General features: G+C 44.5%; 1 protein-coding gene across 2 annotated transcripts in view; it reads right to left on the bottom strand.

The window, feature by feature from the left end:
• The window catches only part of itih2 (inter-alpha-trypsin inhibitor heavy chain 2), a 68,028-nt gene that overhangs the window by 31,548 nt on the left and 15,994 nt on the right, over window positions 1-20,486 (bottom strand). For both annotated transcript variants that reach the window (XM_078552974.1, XM_078552975.1), the window contains exons 5-11: window positions 17,859-17,963; window positions 17,498-17,660; window positions 12,552-12,659; window positions 9,984-10,112; window positions 9,752-9,868; window positions 5,188-5,356; window positions 2,323-2,448 (exon numbers count right to left, since the gene is read on the bottom strand). In XM_078552974.1, coding sequence (XP_078409100.1) covers window positions 2,323-2,448; window positions 5,188-5,356; window positions 9,752-9,868; window positions 9,984-10,112; window positions 12,552-12,659; window positions 17,498-17,660; window positions 17,859-17,963 — 917 coding nt within the window. The remainder of the gene's footprint in view (window positions 1-2,322; window positions 2,449-5,187; window positions 5,357-9,751; window positions 9,869-9,983; window positions 10,113-12,551; window positions 12,660-17,497; window positions 17,661-17,858; window positions 17,964-20,486) is intronic.

The raw sequence follows: 20,486 nt of genomic DNA, 5'->3' as shown, positions 1-20,486 counted from the left end.
TTAGCTTGGAGTAACCTACCTGAGTCAGACCAGAGTTACCCTTGAGTAGAGAGAAACCTTCCCAGTATAGATTAGACCACGAGACAAACCACAAAACATCAATCCCAATTAAACCACAAACACAAAAACGCTGCTTAGCTTTGTTAAACAATTGAAAAAAAAAACACACCCAGGAAATATTCTTGAATATTAACATACAATCAACGTATCCTCAGATATATTATTACAAAAATACTTCTGTGATTTAAGAGGAATCATATTAATTATACCGGGGGTTTTTTGGAATTCAAAAGTGAATGAAAGTACATGAGACTTCAAGATTTCAAAAATTTAACACAAAAAAGGGGGTAATTTGAGACTGTTTTCAGTAACAATGTAGTGCTGCAACTTACAAGTACCCACTAACCCTAACCCCAATGGATGCAGGATCCATCTACGTATAATTAGACCTTTTGGTGTTAAAGGGTGCCATTTAAACACAACTTTACCTTAGTCAGTAGGTTACATTGGAAATCATTGGTGCTTCTGCCTAATTTCATTTACACTATTCATGAGGATGATACTGGAAGAGAGTTTTTAAAAATGTATTCTTTCTTGGGATCTGGGCGTCGCTGACAAGGCCAACATTTGTTGCCCATCCCTAATTGCCATTGAACTGAGTGGCTTGCTAGTCCATTGCAGAGGGCAGTTAAGAGTCAACCACATTGCTGTGGGTCTGGAGTCACATGTAGGTCAGGTAATGACAGCAGATTTCCTTCCCTGAAGGACATAAGTGAACCAGATGGGTTTTTTACAACAATCAACGATAGCTTCATGGACACCATTTATTGACGCTAGCTTTATATTCCAGATTTTATTATTTGAATTGAAATTCTACCAACTGCTGTGGTGGGATTTGAACCTAGTGCCCAGAGGATTACCTTGGACATCTGGTTACAAACAGATATAGATGTAGAAAGGTTAAGTGAGTGGGCGAAGATCTGGCAGATAGAGCATAATGTGGGGAAATGTGAAATTATCCATTTTGGCAGGAAGAATAAAAGAGAGGCTTATTATCCAAACGGTGAGAGATTACAGAGCTCTGAGGTGCAGAGGGATCTGGGTGTCCTGGTGCAGGAATCACAAAAGGCTAGTATGCAAGTACAGCAAGTAATTAGGAAAGCTAATAGAATGTTATCATTTATCGAGAGGGGAATTGAATACAAAAGTAGGGAGGTTATACTTCAGTTGTACAGGGCACTAGTGAGACCACATTTAGGGTACTGTGTATATATTGGTCACTTTATTTAAGGAAGGATGTAAATGCATTGGAAGCAGTTCAGGGAAGGTTTACCAGACTAATACCCGGAATGGGTGGGTTGCCTTATGAGGAAAGGTTGGACAAACTAGGCTTGTATCTGCTGGAGTTTAGAAGAGTAAGAGGTGACTTGATTGAAACACATATGAACCCTGAGGGGTCTTTACAGGGTGGATGTGGAGGGGATGTTTCTCTTGTGGGAGAATCTAGAACTAGAGGTCACTGTTTAAAAATAAGGGGAAACCCATTTAAAACAGAAATGAGGAGAATTTTTTTCTCTCGTGCATCTTTGGAACTCTCTTCCTGAAAAGGTGATGGAAGCAGAGTCTTTGAATATTTTAAGGCAGAAGTGGATAGATTCTTGGTAAGCAAGGGGATCATAAGTTATTGGCAGTAGGTGGGATGCAGATTTCAGGTTACTATCAGGTCAGCCATGATCTTATTAAATGGTGGAGCAGGCTCGATGGGCTGAATGGCCTACTCCTGCTCCTTGTTCGTATGTTCGTACTAGTCCAGTGACATTACCACTACCCCAGTGTCTCCCCATTGCAAAGAATTGAGAAGGCTGGGCCTAATCCTCAGAAAGCTAGGGGCTACCTAATAGCAAGCTTCTGGATAAATAAAGGGTAGAAGCAGAGAAAATGTTTCCACTTGTTGAGGAGACCAAAACTAGAGGTCATAAATATCAGATAGTCAGTAATAAATCCAATAGGGAATTCAAGGGATTCCCCCCACTCCCCCTCCAGGGAATGCTCAGAACGTGGAACATGCCATCACAAGGAGTGATTGAGATGACTAGCATTGATGCATTTAAAGGTTAGCTAAATAAACACATGAAGGAGAAAGTAACAGGAGTTTATACTGATAGGGTTAGATGAAGAAGCGTGGGTTGACGTTTGCATGGAGCGTAAGTGCTGCCATAGACCAGTTGGGCAGAATGGCCTGTATCTGTGTTGGGGACTCCATGTAACTTGACGTACTGTAATATACTATATTTAATTAAGGTACTCTCCGAGAGTGCTTACCTACTGTGGGGTCTCCATCCGAAACCATAATGATGAACGATACAGATCGTGGATCCAGAAGACCCAAGTTGTTGGCTTCTAATAGTATATAAATGGCTGAAAGGATTGCTTCATTAATGTTCGTTCCTATTTAAAATAAAAGATTGAAAACTGCGAATGAATGATGCATGCAATATAAATGGATAGTTGTTATGCTAATATCAGTGGAACAGCTGGGGCAGAGAGAGGTCTGGTAGTTATAGGACTTTTAAAAAATTTGCTATATTTTTTAAAAAAGGACAACTTCCCTTTCTTTTCCTGGTGACCTGTAACTTTTCTACTTTTAGAAATTTTAGATTGTTTGATTTATGTATCCAATATCAATACAGGCACTGATCTTGTGCCTGGTCCTTAACAATTCAGATATCATGGGCTGGATTTTACACTCCTTTACCAGTGGGTTTGAAGGCTGCTGGGTGGGGTGGGGGGGCTCAAAAAGATCCAGTGGGCGGCCTTCCTTCCACCTACCTGCCTGCCCCTGACCTGTTTGAAATTTTACAGGGGGAGCAGGGGTGGCTTTGCATGGCCCACCTGCTCTGGACCCAATTGAGATCCTTTGAGGCCTCATCCCGTTGCCACCGGTATTTTACCCATGGCAGGGATAGGCCCATACCCTGAGGGAAGCCCGGCAGCTTTAGATACATGCGCTGGTGTTGTGCAAGGAGGTTGGGAGGGCAGGGGTGGGGGGTGTTGGTCATCTCCCTCTTTAACCCTTCCCTTGGCCCCTTGAACCCTGCCCCACTCCCTTCATCCCCTCGCTGAGACCTTCGACCCTGGCCTTACCCGGGCTGCTTGATGTGGTGGGACTGCGTGTAGTCCCGAGCAGTGGCCACTGCTCCTGGCTGCTGCTGCTGGAACTGCAGGGCTGCTGGCCATCTGATTGGTCGACAGCACTCCAAGGCGGGACTTACTCCCAAGAAAGGGGCAGAAGTCTCGCCTTAAACCAATTAACCCTGGTCCCAGCATTAAATTGCAGCGGGGCAGACGTCGGGATCTTGGGTAGGATGGGATGGCAAGCGCAGCCTAAAATTCAACCTGACATGTCAACAACATTTACAAGGAGAGAGAAATAAAGGCAGTTGCTTCACATTGATCTGTTCTGAACCGGAGCCAGGAATTTACAATCTCCTGCCAATCTGCAACCTTTCCTTACTAACAGAAATTAACCACAAATTCACCAGAAGTTTAACTGGACTAGGCCATATCAGCATCATGATAAGAACGCTGTCATCAGTGACTCACATCCTAACCATTCAAAGCCTCTCCACTATCTACAAGATTCAAGTCAGGGGTAACGTTCTCTCTAAACTATGCCAGTGCAGGGCAGTGCAGGGGACCAACAGGCAGTACACAAGCAGATGCATGTATGCCAGGCCACACGACAATCTTACAGGGACTGCACAGTCCAACAAACCTGCTACACGCAGCAAAGGGACATTAGAGGGAACATTGATCAAGGGTGAGATGGAAAACACACCACTTGCCTGAAATGGTGTAACCACAACATTTAAGCAGCTCAATATGCCATCCAAGGCATAGCAGTTCACTTGACCAGTGACCTTGTCACCGGACTCAATATCTACCTCCTCTGGTACATTGTGGTTCCAGCATGTACAATTACAGAATGCATTACAGCAACTCACCAAGCTTGCTTTGACACCACCAACCAGCCTTGTGACCTCTGCCCTCAAGATGTCCAAGAGCTATAATATCTTCAAACACCATCATTTTCACATTCCCCTCTGAGTCATACACTCTCCTGACTTGGACGCGGATCATTGTTCCTCTATTGTTACCGGGTCCAAAACATGGAACTGCCCATCTCAAACCATCATGGAGGGAGCGCAATCATTACAAGTAGTTGCAGAGATTCAAGAAGGTGGCCAGGCATCAGGCAGGGCAACCAGGTCTGGGCAATAAATACAGCCTTGTCAATATTGGCACCATCCCATTGGCAAATTAAAAATGGATGCTTCTATATACACATTTTGTCATCTTAAAGGGACAAGTTAAGCATAGGTTTCCCCCTTAGCAGCTGATTAATATATTGTACATTACGTGATTTCAATGCTCCTGTTTTGGTTAAATGATGCTTGAACCAAACTACCATGAGCAACACCAGAGATATACATGAGTAATCAATGAATTACCAGGAATGGAAACCACCTCATTGAGAAGGAATCGAAGCAACAAAATAAACTTGAAGAGGTCCCTCAATGGCTCTGTGAGTTTAGCCAGTTAGTAGGTGTCATCTAGGTCTCAGTTTTGCTGGCCAGTCTATACGGAGGTAGCTAATCTCAGCCATGTGACAATGAGGATGTTAGAGTTGCCCTCAGCACTCTACGTTAGTCAGGACTCCACTCCTGTTAGCTATTCAATGATCTCCGCTGGAAGTGCATTTTGGTGGCGCACAGGATAAGGCTCTGCTGTGACACTCACACAAGTGGGTCAACCTTGCTGGCCTGCAAGACTCACACATGAATGATGGCCACTTGAATGAGATGCTGCAGTGGAATCAGATGCAGCAAACAGTCCACTCCTTCAGAAGAGGGGAGGAAAGAAAATTGGCAGAAAAATTTGGTGAAGAAAAGGGAGAAGACAAATAAGCAAATATCTTCCAAGTAAATTTTAAATTACCTTTTTACTGGAGGTGGATGGTGCTGCATATTGGTGCCACTAAGTGCAAGTTCAAACCTGTGATTCCTCACTTAGCAAGTGCTATGCTATAATTGTGCCGTTGTGTGGATCGAGAGCAGGTCTTTCCCCAAAGGGAAGATCAGCAGTGGGTCACCCTGGGCTATTCTTACACATCTCCTAAACACGTACCACCACTGGGCTGGATGTTTCCAATGTACTTTTTGGCATCCTCAACCTGGCTAGGAGTGGCTGAAACCAGGTGGTCATTCCAGAAACGAATATTGTGGTTGAAGTCAATGATGGTGAATTGGTCCTCAGGACGGAGATCGGCCAGGATCGTTGCCATGGCTTCAACGGTCTAATTTGGAGAATGAAAAATATTGATTGGTTGAAGTGGAGTTTGCTTATCATTGGATTCAGATTTCCAGAATGATCAGTGATTTTAACAGTTGTTAGAAAGTTACATTTTTGAGTTAGTTGTCTAGTTTATTTCCACATACATGCAAAAGTTTAGCTATTCACGAAAAAAAAGCAAGCAATCTTGGAATATTGTCAAAAGCTTGCGTTTTTCTACAAAAAAGTTGTATTTTCTGAGGGCCCTCTCTCTGGCTGAGGTTTTGTGTAGAGCCAGTGCATATCAAAAAATCATCGGCACTTGTGCTAATGATCATTTATTGAATCAATCGAATGAAGAATTTCTGGATGTGTGCTGGATGTGTGCACCACTTTGTCAGTCACATGAGAGATCCTAAATTTTACCCTAAAATGTGTCCTTCAAATTCAAGGGTTTAATGTCTCTGGTAACATAGAATTCTCTTTGCGTGCTATTTTAATGTTGTCGCTAAGCTCTTTAATTAAGCTAATGATTGTGTTAAAATAGTGCAAAGAGGATTATTACACAAACGTGTTCCCAGTGAGCTACCAGAGGAAGATAAGGAATGCAGGATCGTAGAAGCTGATGAAGTGGAAAGCCAGATGACCAGATTCAATTGCGGTCGGATGCCTATATCAAAATGCGATGGTTCTGAATGCAGGCAACTTAGAAAAACAAATTACCTTTTTATTTCTGTTTTGCTTTTTCTTGAGAATTGGAATGTCATTCCAACACTTCCTAACCAACTTCAATCACAATGAAAGTCAGTGCACTTTGAACTGAAACGATACTCACAACCACAGCTAGCTCCTTTTAACTTAAATCCCAAACTGCTTTATAGAGAAGTGGGCACCAAGCAGTAGTAGCAGAAATAGGAGAGGTATCTGAATATTTAGTCAAAGAAAGAGATTTTAAGTAGGCCTTTGAAAACATTGAAATTATTAGCAAGATGGAACAGTTTAGGAATGGGCTTCTGATGGTCAGAAGTGGTGCCACTAAAGGATAAAGGATAAATGATTGTGACATCAGTAGTTTGTTGCAAAGATCTATTAGCAAAAACCTACAGTCGATTCTTAGGAAATTTTGCAGCCAGTATGTAGCAGATTTGTTCATACACAACATGTGCGTGCAGGATAATCTTCAATTATCACTGTGTATTCTCTACTTAAGGAGCAAATTTGAATGGATTGTTTAACAATGTTTTAAACTACTTTTGAAGGAACATCTATTTAACAGGAATTAATTGCAATCATTGAGTTCTCTGTTTATTTTCCTCAAGTTTTTGTACTTTGGACTGGCTCCAATATCCTTTTATGGCTCAGTTGTTGTCTCATTGTTAAGTAACTATCATTACTGAATTGTAGCCTTTTTCTTGTTTATACTGTCCCATATGTTAAAGTATTCACTTTTTGCTGTCACATGAGACTAACTGTAAATGAGATACTCCAGCACCATGCGATACCCTGTCTAAATATTTTACATAAATAAATAAACATCTGGACTGGGAACTCTGAATTACACTGCAAATTGAATATGCAGCCTCACCAGTGCCCTGAATAACTGAAGCAAAGTGTAAAAAAGATTGACAGTGTTACCTGGAAGTTGCTTTGTAAGAAATTATATTGACTGCTATTCTTGTGTTTAAACCTGTACTGCTGGGGAAGAAGGGATGGAGGATTCAAATTTCTGTAAGTTAGGAACATGTGAGTAGGTCCCTATTATAATTAACACAAAATTGATGTGTCAGGCATGGACATTTAGTATCACCCTTGCCTCTGAGTTATAAAGTTGTGGGTTCAAGTCCCACTCAAAGATCTGAACGCAAAAATCAAGGCTGACATGGCAGTGCAGTACCGAGGGAGTGCTGCACAGTCGGAAGTGCTGTCTTTTGGGTGAGCCATCAAATTGAGGCCCAGTCTGCCCTCCTAGGTGAGTGTAAAAGATCCGTGGCACTATTTCAAAGAAGCTCAGGGAAGTTTCCCAAGTGGCCTGGACAATATGTACCCCTCCATCAGCATCACTAAAACATTATGATTTTAAACGAATAGAAGCTAAAGTAGATACAACAAAATGGAAATGCTGAAGCTGGTGCTCCCTATCACTAGACAAACATACAAAATAGGAGCAGAAGTTGGCCATTCGGTCCCTGAAACCTGCTCCGCCATTCAATAAGTTCATGGCTAATCTGTGTGTTTTGAGTTTCACATTCCCATCTACCTCCGATAACCTTTGATTTCCTTGCTTGACAAGAATGTATCTGCCTCTGCCAGAGTGACCCTGCTTCCACTGCCTTCTGAGGCAGAGAATTCCAAACTCGCACAACCCTCTGAGAGGAAAAAAATTCTCTTCATCCCTGTCCCATAAGGGTGACCCCTAATTTTAAAACAGTGCCCCCTAGTTCTGACCCTCCCTGATGTGTCGCAGTGTCTGCAGCTCAGCCTCCAGCTCAATGACTCTGAGCTGAAGTTCCTCAAGCCATAAACACTTACTGCAGATGTGCTGGCCCTGGATCACAATGTTATCCAGGAGCTCCCACATGCTGCAGCCTTGACACATCACCTGTCCTGCCTTCCTTATTGTGTTTTAAATAATTACTTAATTATATTATTTACTTATTTATGTTGCTTTTTAAATATATTTTATTAACTTTTCCACCGATTTGTGTACTATTTTAAGCCTTATGGATTGAATAGAACTTACCCGCTTACCAGATACTCATCAAACAGTTAGCTTCTTTCCCTGAGTAGTAGTAGTAGAGCAACAACCAATTCCTAGAGGGTGGGAAAGATAGAAAAAGGAACAACTCCTCCCCCCCTTCACTGAACTCCCCCACTCACCAAACTCCAAGTCTGCACTCAGTTTCCTCAGCTGTACTCCGTTTGCATCCGCTATAAAGTAGTGTTGTTTGCTAACTTTTTATGAAGGGTCACAAACTTCCCCAAAGTAGTGGCATCTTAGCAATAATCCAACCCTCTGTACTACAGAATGGAATATGGGTCATGAAGCAAATGTGATGTGGGTGCCTGCCCAGAATTCCTCACTTGGCGGAGCTCCTAATTTCAACTGTACCAGCCTTTGATGTGGGTTGTGGACATTGGGGTAGCCCTTCCTCTCTCACTGCTTTATCATTTTGGAGAGCAAGAGGAGAAGAGGAGAGAACAAAACAAAGCAATGCGCTCATGAAAGCCTGAAGAGACACACCCTAGAATTCGGAATCTCTTACCTGTTGAAAATATATTGAGGGCCACTTCCTTCAAGGAAGCATGCAGAGATAAACAGTGTAATAACCTAGGGTATGCAGATAGTTGAAAATAAAAGAGAACCACAGAAACCAGTGAACATGTTGGCCAATGTAATCACCGGTCATGGATTCAAGTTGAACACAAGGGAAACAAAAGAGATGCTATACAGTAACTCAGGATCAACAGGAAACAATGTACAAATGTATATAGTTAAAGCTCATAGTGTCAGTAGATTCTGCTGTTTGGGATCCATGTGTCACCACGTACAGGTTTTCAGAAGAAAATTAGGCTGACCCTAGCAACAAAGGCAACTGGGAACGAAGAGGCCTCGATATGGCCAGTATAGCTTGATTGAGCTTGGAGACATAATAATTAATGGCATAGGCCAGAATTTTTATGCTCCCTCACAGGCGGGCTTCAGGTGGGGTGGGGGAGGTGGAGAGAGTGAAATTGAAAGGACGGGATTCTCTCTGGGTTCCCGCCCACCCTGACCACACAGCAATTTTACGCTGGGACGGACAAGGCCTCAGACCGGAAGTGGCCCTTATGTGGACAATAGGGCCGTTTCCTGCCCAGCCGCAGTTTTTAGGCTGGCGGGAAGATTGAATTTGCATGTGGGAAGGCTGAAAGTCAACAGTTACATCTCGAGTGGGAAATGGGGGGATGGTGTGCCTCCATCAGAAACCCCCGTCTGAAGTCAGGTGCCCACTCCCCCCCTGCCACCAAAGGCCTTCCCTAATTCCCCTACCTGGGACCGCTTGAACTTACCTGGGCTTCCGGTGACCAGTCTCAGTCTCAGGCATTCTCCTGCATTTCTTCTTCTGTCCACTGCAAAGCTGTCGCTGCGGGGACTGGAGAGCTGCTGGCCAGTCTGGTTAGCCAGCAGTCTCTAAGGTGGGGCTTCCTCCTGAGTGAGCGGCGGAAGCCCCTCTCGCAGCAATCACTCAAGAGGCCTTTCCCCTCTTAAAGGCCAGGAGGGTCCATGTAGGAATGGGCTGTTTTTTCCTGTGTTCCCCGACCTTTTTCTCAGCCTTTGAGATATTAGGTTACAGAAAAGATGGAAGGACCTGCTGCATCATTTCCGAACTTTCAAGATACCTTAATCCTGAAGCAATATTACTGAAGCAAAAATGTTTACCTGCTTCATTTTAATTCCCCACATTGAGCCACTGACATCAATGACAAAGACGATGTTTTTGGGAAGTGGTGGAAGATTGCTTGGAGCAAAGAAGTGAGCAAAATAACCATTGGAAATCTACAGTGAGAGAGAAAGAAGGTTATTAATGCTTCAGTACAAAATAAATATTCCCCAAAAGGTGAAAATAAATCGGTAAGGTGCAAGTGATATGTTCTAAAGATCAAGCAAGAACCTGAATATTTCCACCATTGAGCTCCCGTTTCACATCATATCTCACGACAATGCTTCCGTCAATGGCTGAGTCCGAACAATTTGGGCATTTCCGCTGCTGGTCCAAAGTTGGCTTGAAGGAAATGTGAGCCTAAAAATACAAAATGGAATTGTGAGTGCCTCATCGCCAAGTAATGGCATTCGAAGGAATCTAGCATTTGTCTCTGGGTTGTAGTTTGGGAGATATTGTGGTGGTGACTGTTTCTCCTTCACCCAGCATATCAGATAATGTCACTACACAGTGGCTTGTTGCTTCTGATACTTTGATGGGTTTTGCAAAAGGATAAAATAAAAGCAGTGATTGACACTATAACATATCCTAGAGGTAGCTCAGCGGACAGCCTTGTTACTCTGCTGGGACTAGAGTTGCTAGGTACAATAGCACTTCAGTTGGTTATGTGGGTTGAAGACATCTGGATTATGAGGGGTATCTGGACACAGCATGGCTGACTTTAACTGCAACCACCTGGCACAATCCGAGAGATATTGGCCTGAAATTGGTGCCAGATTATTTACTGTCCCATTTATGTTGACTCTCCAGCCACTTCTATCTTGGTAGTGGTCTTTGTATGGATGGCCTGCCACTTTTAGAGTGCAAATTGGGATTCCTTGAAGTAGACAGGACCCCAAATAGCAATTTTATCATAGAAATGGGCCAAGCGCATGCTGCAAAAACACTCAGGCCCACTTGTGCTTCTTCTCCAGATTGCTTTGCCCTCTTAAAGACCAGGAGGGTCCATGTAGGAATGGGCTGTCTTTCCTATGTTCCCCGACCTGTGAGTTGCATCAGAGTACTGGTTTGTCGCATGTAACTTGCTGCAGCAATGCAGATCAGGCTGAGACACTCAAGCTTCATGGCAGCAACAATGGATGGGCAGTAATAGTGTTAAAACATTCAAATCGGCCCCATCCTGTATACGTAAAATAACTGCATGGCATAAGGTTCAACCAAACTGAGCTTCATCAAGGTTTTTTTTAAATCAAAATTTGTAGTCAAGAAGAATCCTTCTCATGCTTCCATTCTTCCAAGGAAACATGCAGAAAGTCTGGAATAAAAAGTTTAATAACAGATGAATCCATAAGGAATGCTATGCTGAAATAATACAAATACATTGGGCTTGATCTCTAATGTAACGATGGAAATTTGCATCATATTTAAATATTTCCTGAATATCATATCCTTTTTTTATCTTATAACAGGTTTGTAATTATTTCCCCAAGAAACAATATGCTAATAAAATTAGTGAGACAAGGTTAGGAGAACTAACAACTTTAAGAGATGATTATGCGTTGGTTAGAAAAGTAAACCATTCAAAGCTACTCAATCCAACTGGCAAAAGTAAATTAGAATAGAGAATTAATTTATTTAAACATTTAAATTTACCACATGTGTGAATCAGGTGTTTACGTCTGAAGGTATAGGTCCTGGCAGCTGTCAGAGTGAGTACCCATATCCAGCTGTAGTATAAGAAACAAAAACAGAATTACCTGGAAAAACTCAGCAGGTCTGGCAGCATCGGCGGAGAAGAAAAGAGTTGACGTTTCGAGTCCTCATGACCCTTCAAGGGTCATGAGGACTCGAAACGTCAACTCTTTTCTTCTCCGCCGATGCTGCCAGACCTGCTGAGTTTTTCCAGGTAATTCTGTTTTTGTTTTGGATTTCCAGCATCCGCAGTAGTTTTTTGTTTTTATCTATGTAGTATAAGAAAGATCTCTTAAAGGGGTACATCAAATTAAAAATTTCAAGTACACGTAAACTAGTGGAGTAATGTATTGTCTGAGCAGATCCTGGGCCAAATACTATCAAAGAGAGTTTGTCGTTGAAGTTACTCATAAAACCAGGTGTGACTCGATTTTGAGATTCAGAGTACAATACTAGTATTTTGCACACAGAGTTATCTTAAGCACTGGTGTGTGACAGAGAGTGACAGGTTGATAGTCCAGCTGGTCTTATCACATGAGCCAGTACAATGGCAACCCCAGTTTGTAAAGCTGAGCTGGTACTCAGTGCAGGAGCATCTTAGATCTCATGAATTATAATTGGGGTTTGAAGACATCACTTTTTTTCAATGCAAAAGCAGAATGCTGAAAATGCAATGCACGTTACTTTTCATACAAGAGAGAAACATTTCACTTGGGCCCTTTATGAGGAATGGTTTGAATGGAGGGTTACATGTAAAGCAGTCAGATGCTGATTGACCCTCCAGGCATTTCTCCATTTTTTGTTTCACGTTTAAGATTTCTGGTATTTACAAGTTCCTTTCTTAAAAAAATCTCTAGTGTTTCAAATACACCTGTAAGGCATTGTGCAGTGAGCAACTGAAGAAGTGATGGTATAGAGCCAGTTTCTTTAATAAATGGAAGACGAGTGTTATTATATAGGATTCTGATGGGCTAGACATGATAGTTTAGGCCTTTGGGTAGAATATTCAAAACAACTACAGTACTGCTTTCTGATCTCTGCTATTTGATATTCAGGATGCATCCATCAGAATAGAAAATCCCATTCGAAGCTGTAACTCATGTTTACCTTGTTCTCTCCTTTTGTTATATGGATCAGCCCATCAAACTGTGCTCCAAGCATGTTAGGTGCTTCAATGCGGCTGATCCCTTGTGGCTCAAATATATAGACATCGACCTAAGGGAAAAATAGATTGTGTTTTTAAAAGATTGATGAACTGATTATATAAATCACCTTTTTATTTTTTTCTCTCCTGAAGGCGATGACTTTTGCTGAATGTAAACATATTCACGTTGTCTAACTATGAACAGCATCACAATGAAATCCCTGACGTGATGTCCGTACAAATGCAGTCCTAGCATAGCATAAGGATCAGCAGCAGGAAACCTAACCAATGTTTCCTTTCTAGTCCAGCGATGTTGAGCCAGTTACAATGCCCCCATTGGTGCTTGACCTGAGCACAGATTAGAGACAAATGTGTGACCTGCCTGGTCAGGATATCATAATGCGTTACATTTACCACTGAACTGATGGGAGTCACAATATTTATGTATTTATTTTAGTGAATCTCCTGTTGTCCCCAGATTAGTCTAGGATTTGGAACAAGGTTGAAATGCTTAGCTGCTAACCTGCCCTTCCTCTAATAGCCAACTGCAATAAATTGGAAAATCCAGGCATTTGCAGTCACGTAGGCCGGAATTTTTCCACTCCGGGACTAAGTCTGGTGGCGGGAGCGGGAGATCGGCGTAACTTCCACTGGAGAGCGAGGCGGGTGAACACGTCGAATTGTGCGCCATTCACCCGGTTAATTATGCAGCTGCGAGGATCATATCGCATGGCAGGGCAGGGCAGGCAGGAAGTTGCCCATCCTGCCATCATGTCCAGGCGCCATATTTCAAAGGCACCCGGACAGTCATTCACTCATCGTGCCAGGGCCTTGGGAGGCCAAGAATGTCGAGTAGAAGGCAACTAGCTCCGCCCACACGCTTCAGCGAAGCCTCCCTGGAAATTCCCTTCCAGGTCACCAAGGGAAGGTGGGAGGTCCTCTTTCCAAGGGGTGGGAGTAGGATACCCTCCCATCTGACCACAGCAGCGTGGGAGGAGGTGGGCAGGATGGGTCAGCGCCTGTGGGGTGCCAAAAGAGGTGCAGTGCAGGAAATGGATGCATAATCTCATCTGCTCCGCTAGGGTAAGTGAACCTTCTACTCTCCAAACTCACATCTGCAATGGTTTTTAAAAATTCTTTCATGGGATGTCGGCATCGCTGGCTAGGCCAGCATTTTCGTTGCCCATTCCTAATTTCCCTTGAGAAGGTGGTGGCGAGCTGCCTACTTGAACCGCTGCAGTCCATGTGGTGTAGGTACACCCACAGCGCTGTTAGGGAGGGAGTTCCAGGATTTTGATCCACCAGTAGCGAAGGGTACAGCGGTGTAGCTCCAAGTCAGGGTGTGTTTGTAGGAGGAGAGCTTGCAGGAGGTGGTGTTCCAATGTTCCCTTGTCTTTCAATGTGGTCAAGGTGGCCGGTTTGGAAGGATCTATCAGAGGAACCTAGGCGAGCTGCTGTAGTGCATCTTGTATGTGGTACACACTGCTGCCACTGCATCAGTGCTGAAGGGAATTAACGTTGAAGGTGGTGGATGCCCAGAAGGAAAAAGCAGTTCAGACCAGTACTCTCATTTGCCAGTTTTTACTGTTTTTTGTTCTGGGTGGGGTGCCAATCAAGTGGGATATTTGGCCCTGGGTGGTGTCCAGGTTCCTCGTTGTTGTTGAAGCTGCACTCATCCTGGCAAGTGGGGAGTATTCCATCACACGCCTGACTTGTGCCTCGTAGATGCTGCACGAGCTTTGGGGAGTCAGGGGGGTGAGGTACTCTCCACAGGATTCCCAGCCTCTGACCTGCTCTTTCAACCAACGTGCTCACCGCTCAATCCATCTGTCTTCATGCAGGACAAGATGACCCACAACAGGAGGGAGAGAGAGAAGATGGGATGTGGAATGCCGGAGCTGCGAAACCTCACGGAATTTGAGCAGCAGGCTGCAGAGCTGGCAGCAAAGGACAGGGACCAATGGCGAGGTCGGCCACTCCCAACAATCCAGCAAGGAAGCAGAGACAGCTTTGGATAAGTGTGTGCGTGATGTGTGTAATGTCTGAGCCAGCCTAGGCAGTCACCCATTCTCTCTTTTCTCCATTCCAGGTGCCAGCAGGAGGAGGGGACGGCCAGTGTCCTCCACTGGGGAAAGCCCCGGCCCACAGGCCACCTCAGAGGAGAAGGAAGACCCTTTCATTCCTGCAGAGCTGTCACAGCATTCACCTGCGCCCTCCACCAGCGCACAGGCGCACATATCAGCGGGTCATAGTTCAATGGTAGGCCCGGGGTCACTTCTTGGTGGTCACTGCACTGACGCATGTTCACAGCAGCAGGCGGAGGCAGTGAGAGCCAAAGCCTCTGTCGCTCAGAGGACTGCTGGAGAACTGGCCCCTGCAATGTCCGAGTCAGATGATGAGCCCTAGGACACATGCTGCAGATTCGGAGAGACGCAGGGCAACATCAGCAGTGCTGTCAGGGACCTTCAACCGAGTGTCACGAGGGATGGTGGAGTGCATCCGCGTGCTCTCTGATGTTATGGCGCTGACATGTGAGCACCTTGAGGTCTCCATGGGAAGGGTGATGGTTGCCTTGAAAACCCAGGTTCCCCCAGTTTCTGCCGGCTATGCACTCAGACCTGCATTCCATCGCTGTAGTCATAGCTGCATTTCAGCAGTGACTAGGCGAGAGGGGAATGGGGCACCTCAACCTTCCTCCAGGTGCCTCTTCCTCTCAAGGAGTCAGGGAGGGGCCCTCTGGCACACGAAGCGAGGAGAAGGCTCAGCTGGATGCCCCGGGGGCAAACACCTGGGACACTGTAAGGGTGTCCAGCAACTCCAAATCCCCTCTGCCTGGCACCCCATCAACTCCAGCTGGTCAGGCTGAGGAGGGTGCACCTACCCCACAGTAGGAGACCCTTAACAGGCCAGGGCCCTCCAGGCCTCAGACCTCCAGAGGACACCCGTCAGAGTTATCTGAGACAACAGGGTATAGCAGTCAGTAGGTTGCCCCCACCTCTCCTGTGGATATCAGGGATGCACCTAGACGTAGCAGTAGGGTAAGAAAAATTAAGAAGTTTTGAATACAGACTGGTAGCAAGGGTGTAAAATCACTGCGTATCGTTCTGGCACTTGTAAATATGTGTTCATTTGCACTGTTTTGATGTCTCCTGGATTCCATCTTGCTTCTAGTTGTTTTCGAGGTCATGCACATGCCAACCCTTCCAGGTGAAGAACATCCTGGAGGACCAGGGATGGGTTTTCCTCCCAAGCCTATCAGCCTGCACATGGAGAATCACTCTTTGACAAGTGCGATGAGAGCCATGTGCGAGAAGCCTCCCTCCCACACTGTACCACTTGTCTCCACAGCCTTCTGTGGTAGAGAATTCCACAGGTTCACCACCCTCTGAGTGAAGGAATTTCTCCACATCTCAGTTCTAAATGGCCTACTCCGTATCTTGAGCTTGTGACCCCTTGATCTAGACCCTCCAGCCAGAGGAAACATCATCCCTGCATCCAGTCTGTCCAGCCCAGTCAGAATTTTAAACGTTTCAATGAAATCCCCTCTCATTCTTCTAAACTCCAGTGAATACAGCCCTAGTCAACCCAATCCCTCCTCATACAACAATCCTGCCATCCCAGGGATCAGTCTGGTGAACCTTCGCTTCACTCCCTCTATGGCAAGTATATCCTTTCTTAGGTAAGGAGACCAAAACTGCACACAATACTCCAGCTGTGGTCTCACCAATGCCCTGCACAGCTGCAGTAAGACACCCTTGCTCCTGTACTCAAATCCTCTTACAATGAGGGCCAACATTCCATTTGCCTTCCTAACTGTTTTGTTGCGCCCGCATGTTTGCTTTCAGTGATTGGTGTCCAAGGACACCCAGGTCCCTTTGCACATCAACATTTCCAATTTCCAATTACCGCATCCATTAGCTCATTATGAAAGTCAGGGGAACAAGATTCCGACCTCATTGCCCAACGTCAGGAAACTGTGTTTGAATTTTGCCATATCTTCCGCCCCCTCCCGCCACGATTCCCGCTGCTGGTGGGAGGGGGCGACTCCGCCCACAGAAATTGCTGAGTCAATGACAGACAGCGCTGGCTGAACAGTTCCTCAGGCCCAGTAACTTGGGGGAGGTCCAGGGTCAGGCAGCAAATCTTTTCCTCTCATTGTCTTGGAGCTGGGAAGGTAGATGAAGAATCTCTGCCCTATTCTAATCTTCACTTGTCTACACCTCTTTCCTTGCCTCCCAGTCTGATGTCTGCCTGAAGACAGTTTTCAGTGCCACGTAATTTATATGTTGACTCCAGCTGTGAGCACAATTGTTGAATGCTGTATAAAGTGTGCATTCCATTCAAAGCCAGCTTCAAACTTGGATTGGGACTGAGAAATATGTAATGAATTGGGGGTGGGCCAAACCAACGGTAGACAATGAAGCTCACTGGCTGACTCTTTCCACACAAGTGAACACAATCATGGAATTTGACTCACTAATACTTAAAACGCTTCCAACTGCACTTTGTAACGAAAATAGCGTTTAACTTATTGAGTCATGGTAAATCAGAGATCCTGATAACACATTGTACGCTACATTGAATAGAACAGTATATCTTCCTCGGCAAATTGCCTTTACAAAGCACCTTTAACAGATGTGTAATCAGAGAGCGAGATTGAGTGACATTTAACGCACTCAAAGCCATATCCACTTGAACAGAGTTAAAATCGGGCCCCGTAGACGTTGAGCCAAAAGAAGAAGGTATGAGGAAGGGTGAACAAAAGCTTGGCCAAAGAGGTTAGCTTTAAGAAAGATGTTAGAAGGAGGAAGGAGAGGGGGAACAAACTCCAGGTTGTGGAATACTTGCCATCCAGTGAGAGTGAAACCATTTGACTGCACAGTACTGCATGAAAGACTATCAGATGTACCTGGAGTTGCTTCACTAAGTTGCCCGGGTGGAGTATAATAATCTGTTCGTATAGACCCAGTCGTCGTTGTAACAATTCTTGGCAGTAAAGTTCGAAGCTGACTTTGCTGCCTCCAGGGACATTCACTTCAGCTTTAAAGCTCTCCATCTCATGGGCAGATGTCCTAAACATGGAAAGCATCAATAAATTATTGAACAGATGTTTTCTTTGATGGCTGAGTATCTTATTGGGCAACTAACAATATACACAAGAAAGAAGAGTCATTTTGTGGCTGGGTTTGGAGACCACTTATCTATTGGCATGTTCCAATAAATAGAATGTGTAATACAGATAAAACACATAAACATCAAAGAAACATTACCTAATAATCCCAGCAGCTTTCCCTTGGGCTCGAGCTTGTGCATAAAGATTTCTGGCTACATTTTTTTCATGCACAGATCCAACAAACGTTATATCATTCACAGTCCTGTGTGAGAGATGGAAAGAATATTAATTAATTCTGCTGCAATAATGATAACAATCAACATCCTGGGGGGTTACCATTGACCAGAAACTGAACTGGACTAGCCATATAAATACTGTGGCTACAAGAGCAGGTCAGAGGTTAGGAATCCTGTGGTGAGTAACTCACCTACTGGCTCCCTAAAGCCTGTCCACCATCTACAAGGCACAAGTCAGGAGTGTGATGGAATACTCCCCACTTGCTTGGATGAGTGCTCCAACAACACTCAAGAAGCTTGACACCATCCAGGACAAAGCAGCTCGCTTGATTTGCACCCTATCTACAAACTGACGCACAGTGGCAGCAGCGTGTACCATCTACAAGATGCACTTCTGGAACTCACCAAGCCTCCTTAGACAGCACCTTCCAAACCTACGACAGCTAACATCTGGAAGGACAAGGGCAGCAGACACAATGGAGTACCATCACCTGGCAGTTCCCCTCCAAATCACTCGCCATCCTGACTTGGAAATATAATGCCATACCTTCACTGTTGCTGGATCAAAATCCTGGAACTCCCTCCCTTACAGCACTGTGTGGGTGGGTGTACCTACACCATATGGGCAGCAGCAGTTCAAGAAGGCAGCTCACCACCACCTTCTCAAGGGCAATTAGGAATGGGCAATAAATGCTGGCCTAGACAGTGATCCCCACATTCCGTGAATGAATAAAAAAAATGATGCAGGTTTCTTTTGGACTTTATTATCTAACATACTCCTATCATTCTTCCTGTGTCATAGTTACCTTGAACCGTGCAGAATCCCCAGCCAAGAGGACAGGCTGGAGACTCATTTCCAGGCCTGTGCTAGCAATGCTCTTTAGTTGTTTACTGAAATGTACATAACTCATGCCCAGATTTCTTCTTCTCCATTTTTTCCGTCCCTCTCCTGAAGGGTCAGACTTCTAGCTCAAGTCTGGGTCCTTGGTTGCCAGGTGCCATCCAATAATTTGCCGAAGTGACTTGTGCAAGAATTCAAAGTGATTGCGGGCAAGTTATTTAACATTGGAGGACATCACAACCAAACAGAATCCTCTCTCCAGTCAGTTCTCATCACAGTCACTGCATAATGACCAAGGCCAGGATTTTCTGGTCTCACCAGTGGTGGGCATTGTTGCTTGACTTTTGTAAGCTCCCCAAATTTTCCTGTCCTGCCTCTGATGATGCCCGCCATTGGCGGGACTGGAAAATCCCACCACAAGAATGGGAACCCTGGCTATTTTCCCTCTTTTTATCCCAGGGGTTTGGAGGTTAATCATGGTGCTTCTATAGATTAAATCTGGGGCTTAATGGTCTGCATGATGTGAGAGAGGAGGTATCTGGTACACTAGAAGAACTTACAATCAAGAGGAAGGAGGTGTTGGAAAGGCTATCTTTACTCAAAAATAGATAAAGGTACCAGGACCAGATGAGATGCATCCAAGGGTACTGAGGGAAGTGAGAGTGGAAATTGCGGAGGCACTGGTGATAATTTTCCAGTCTTCCTTAGACACAGGGGAGGTGCCAGAGGACTGGAGAGCTGCGAATGTTACACCCTTGTTCAAAAAGGGGTGCAAGGATAAAGCCAGCAACTACAGACCAGTCAGTTTGACCTCAGTGGTGGGGAAACTTCTGGAAACTATTGTATGGGATAAAATCAATAATCACTTAGACAAGTGCAGGATAATTAAGAAAAGCCAGCATGGATTCATCAAGGGAAAATCATGTTTAACTAACTTGCTGGAGTTTTTTGAGGAGGTAACAGGGAAGGTTGTTAACGGAAATGCTGTTGATGTGGGTGTATATGGATTTTCGAAAGGCATTTGATGCAGTATCACACAACAGACTTGTGAGCAAAATTCTAGGTCATGGAATAGAAGTGAAAGTAGGCAGTTGGATAAGAAATTGGCTGAGTGATAGGAAGCAGAGAGTAGTGATAAATGGTTTTTTTTTCAGATTGGAGGAAAGTTTGTAGTGGAGTTCCTCAGAGTTCAGTGTTAGGATCCTTGCTCTTTCTGATTTATATTAATGCCCTAGACTGTGGTGTGCAGGTCATGATTTCAAAATTTGCAGATGATACGAAGATTGGAAATGTTGCCAACTGTGATGAGGATAGTCTTGAACTTCAAAAGGACATAGACATATTTGTGGATTGGGCAGACTAGTGGCAGATGAAGTTCAATGCAGAGAAGTGTAAGATGATTCATTTTGGCAGGAAAAACATGGTGAGACAATATAAAATAAAGGGAGAGCCTCTAAAGAAGGTGCAGGAACAGAGGGACCTCAGTATATAAGTACATTGGTCATTGAAGATGGCAGGGCATATTGAGATACCAGTTAATAAAGCATTTTGTATCTTAGGATTTATTAATAAGGACATTGAATACGAGAGTAAGAAGGTCATGTTGATCTTGTAGAAGACACTTGTTAAGCCTCATCTGGAGTTCTACGTCCAGTTCTGGGCGCCATACTTGAGGAAGGATGTGAAAGCATTGGAGAGAGTTCGGAGG

Source organism: Cetorhinus maximus, chromosome 12 (assembly GCF_964194155.1).
Source record: "Cetorhinus maximus chromosome 12, sCetMax3.hap1.1, whole genome shotgun sequence".
In the NCBI taxonomy this organism is placed as follows: Eukaryota; Metazoa; Chordata; class Chondrichthyes; order Lamniformes; family Cetorhinidae; genus Cetorhinus; species Cetorhinus maximus.
Note: the sequence above shows the minus strand (reverse complement) of the source record. Positions and strands in the feature narration are given on the sequence as shown.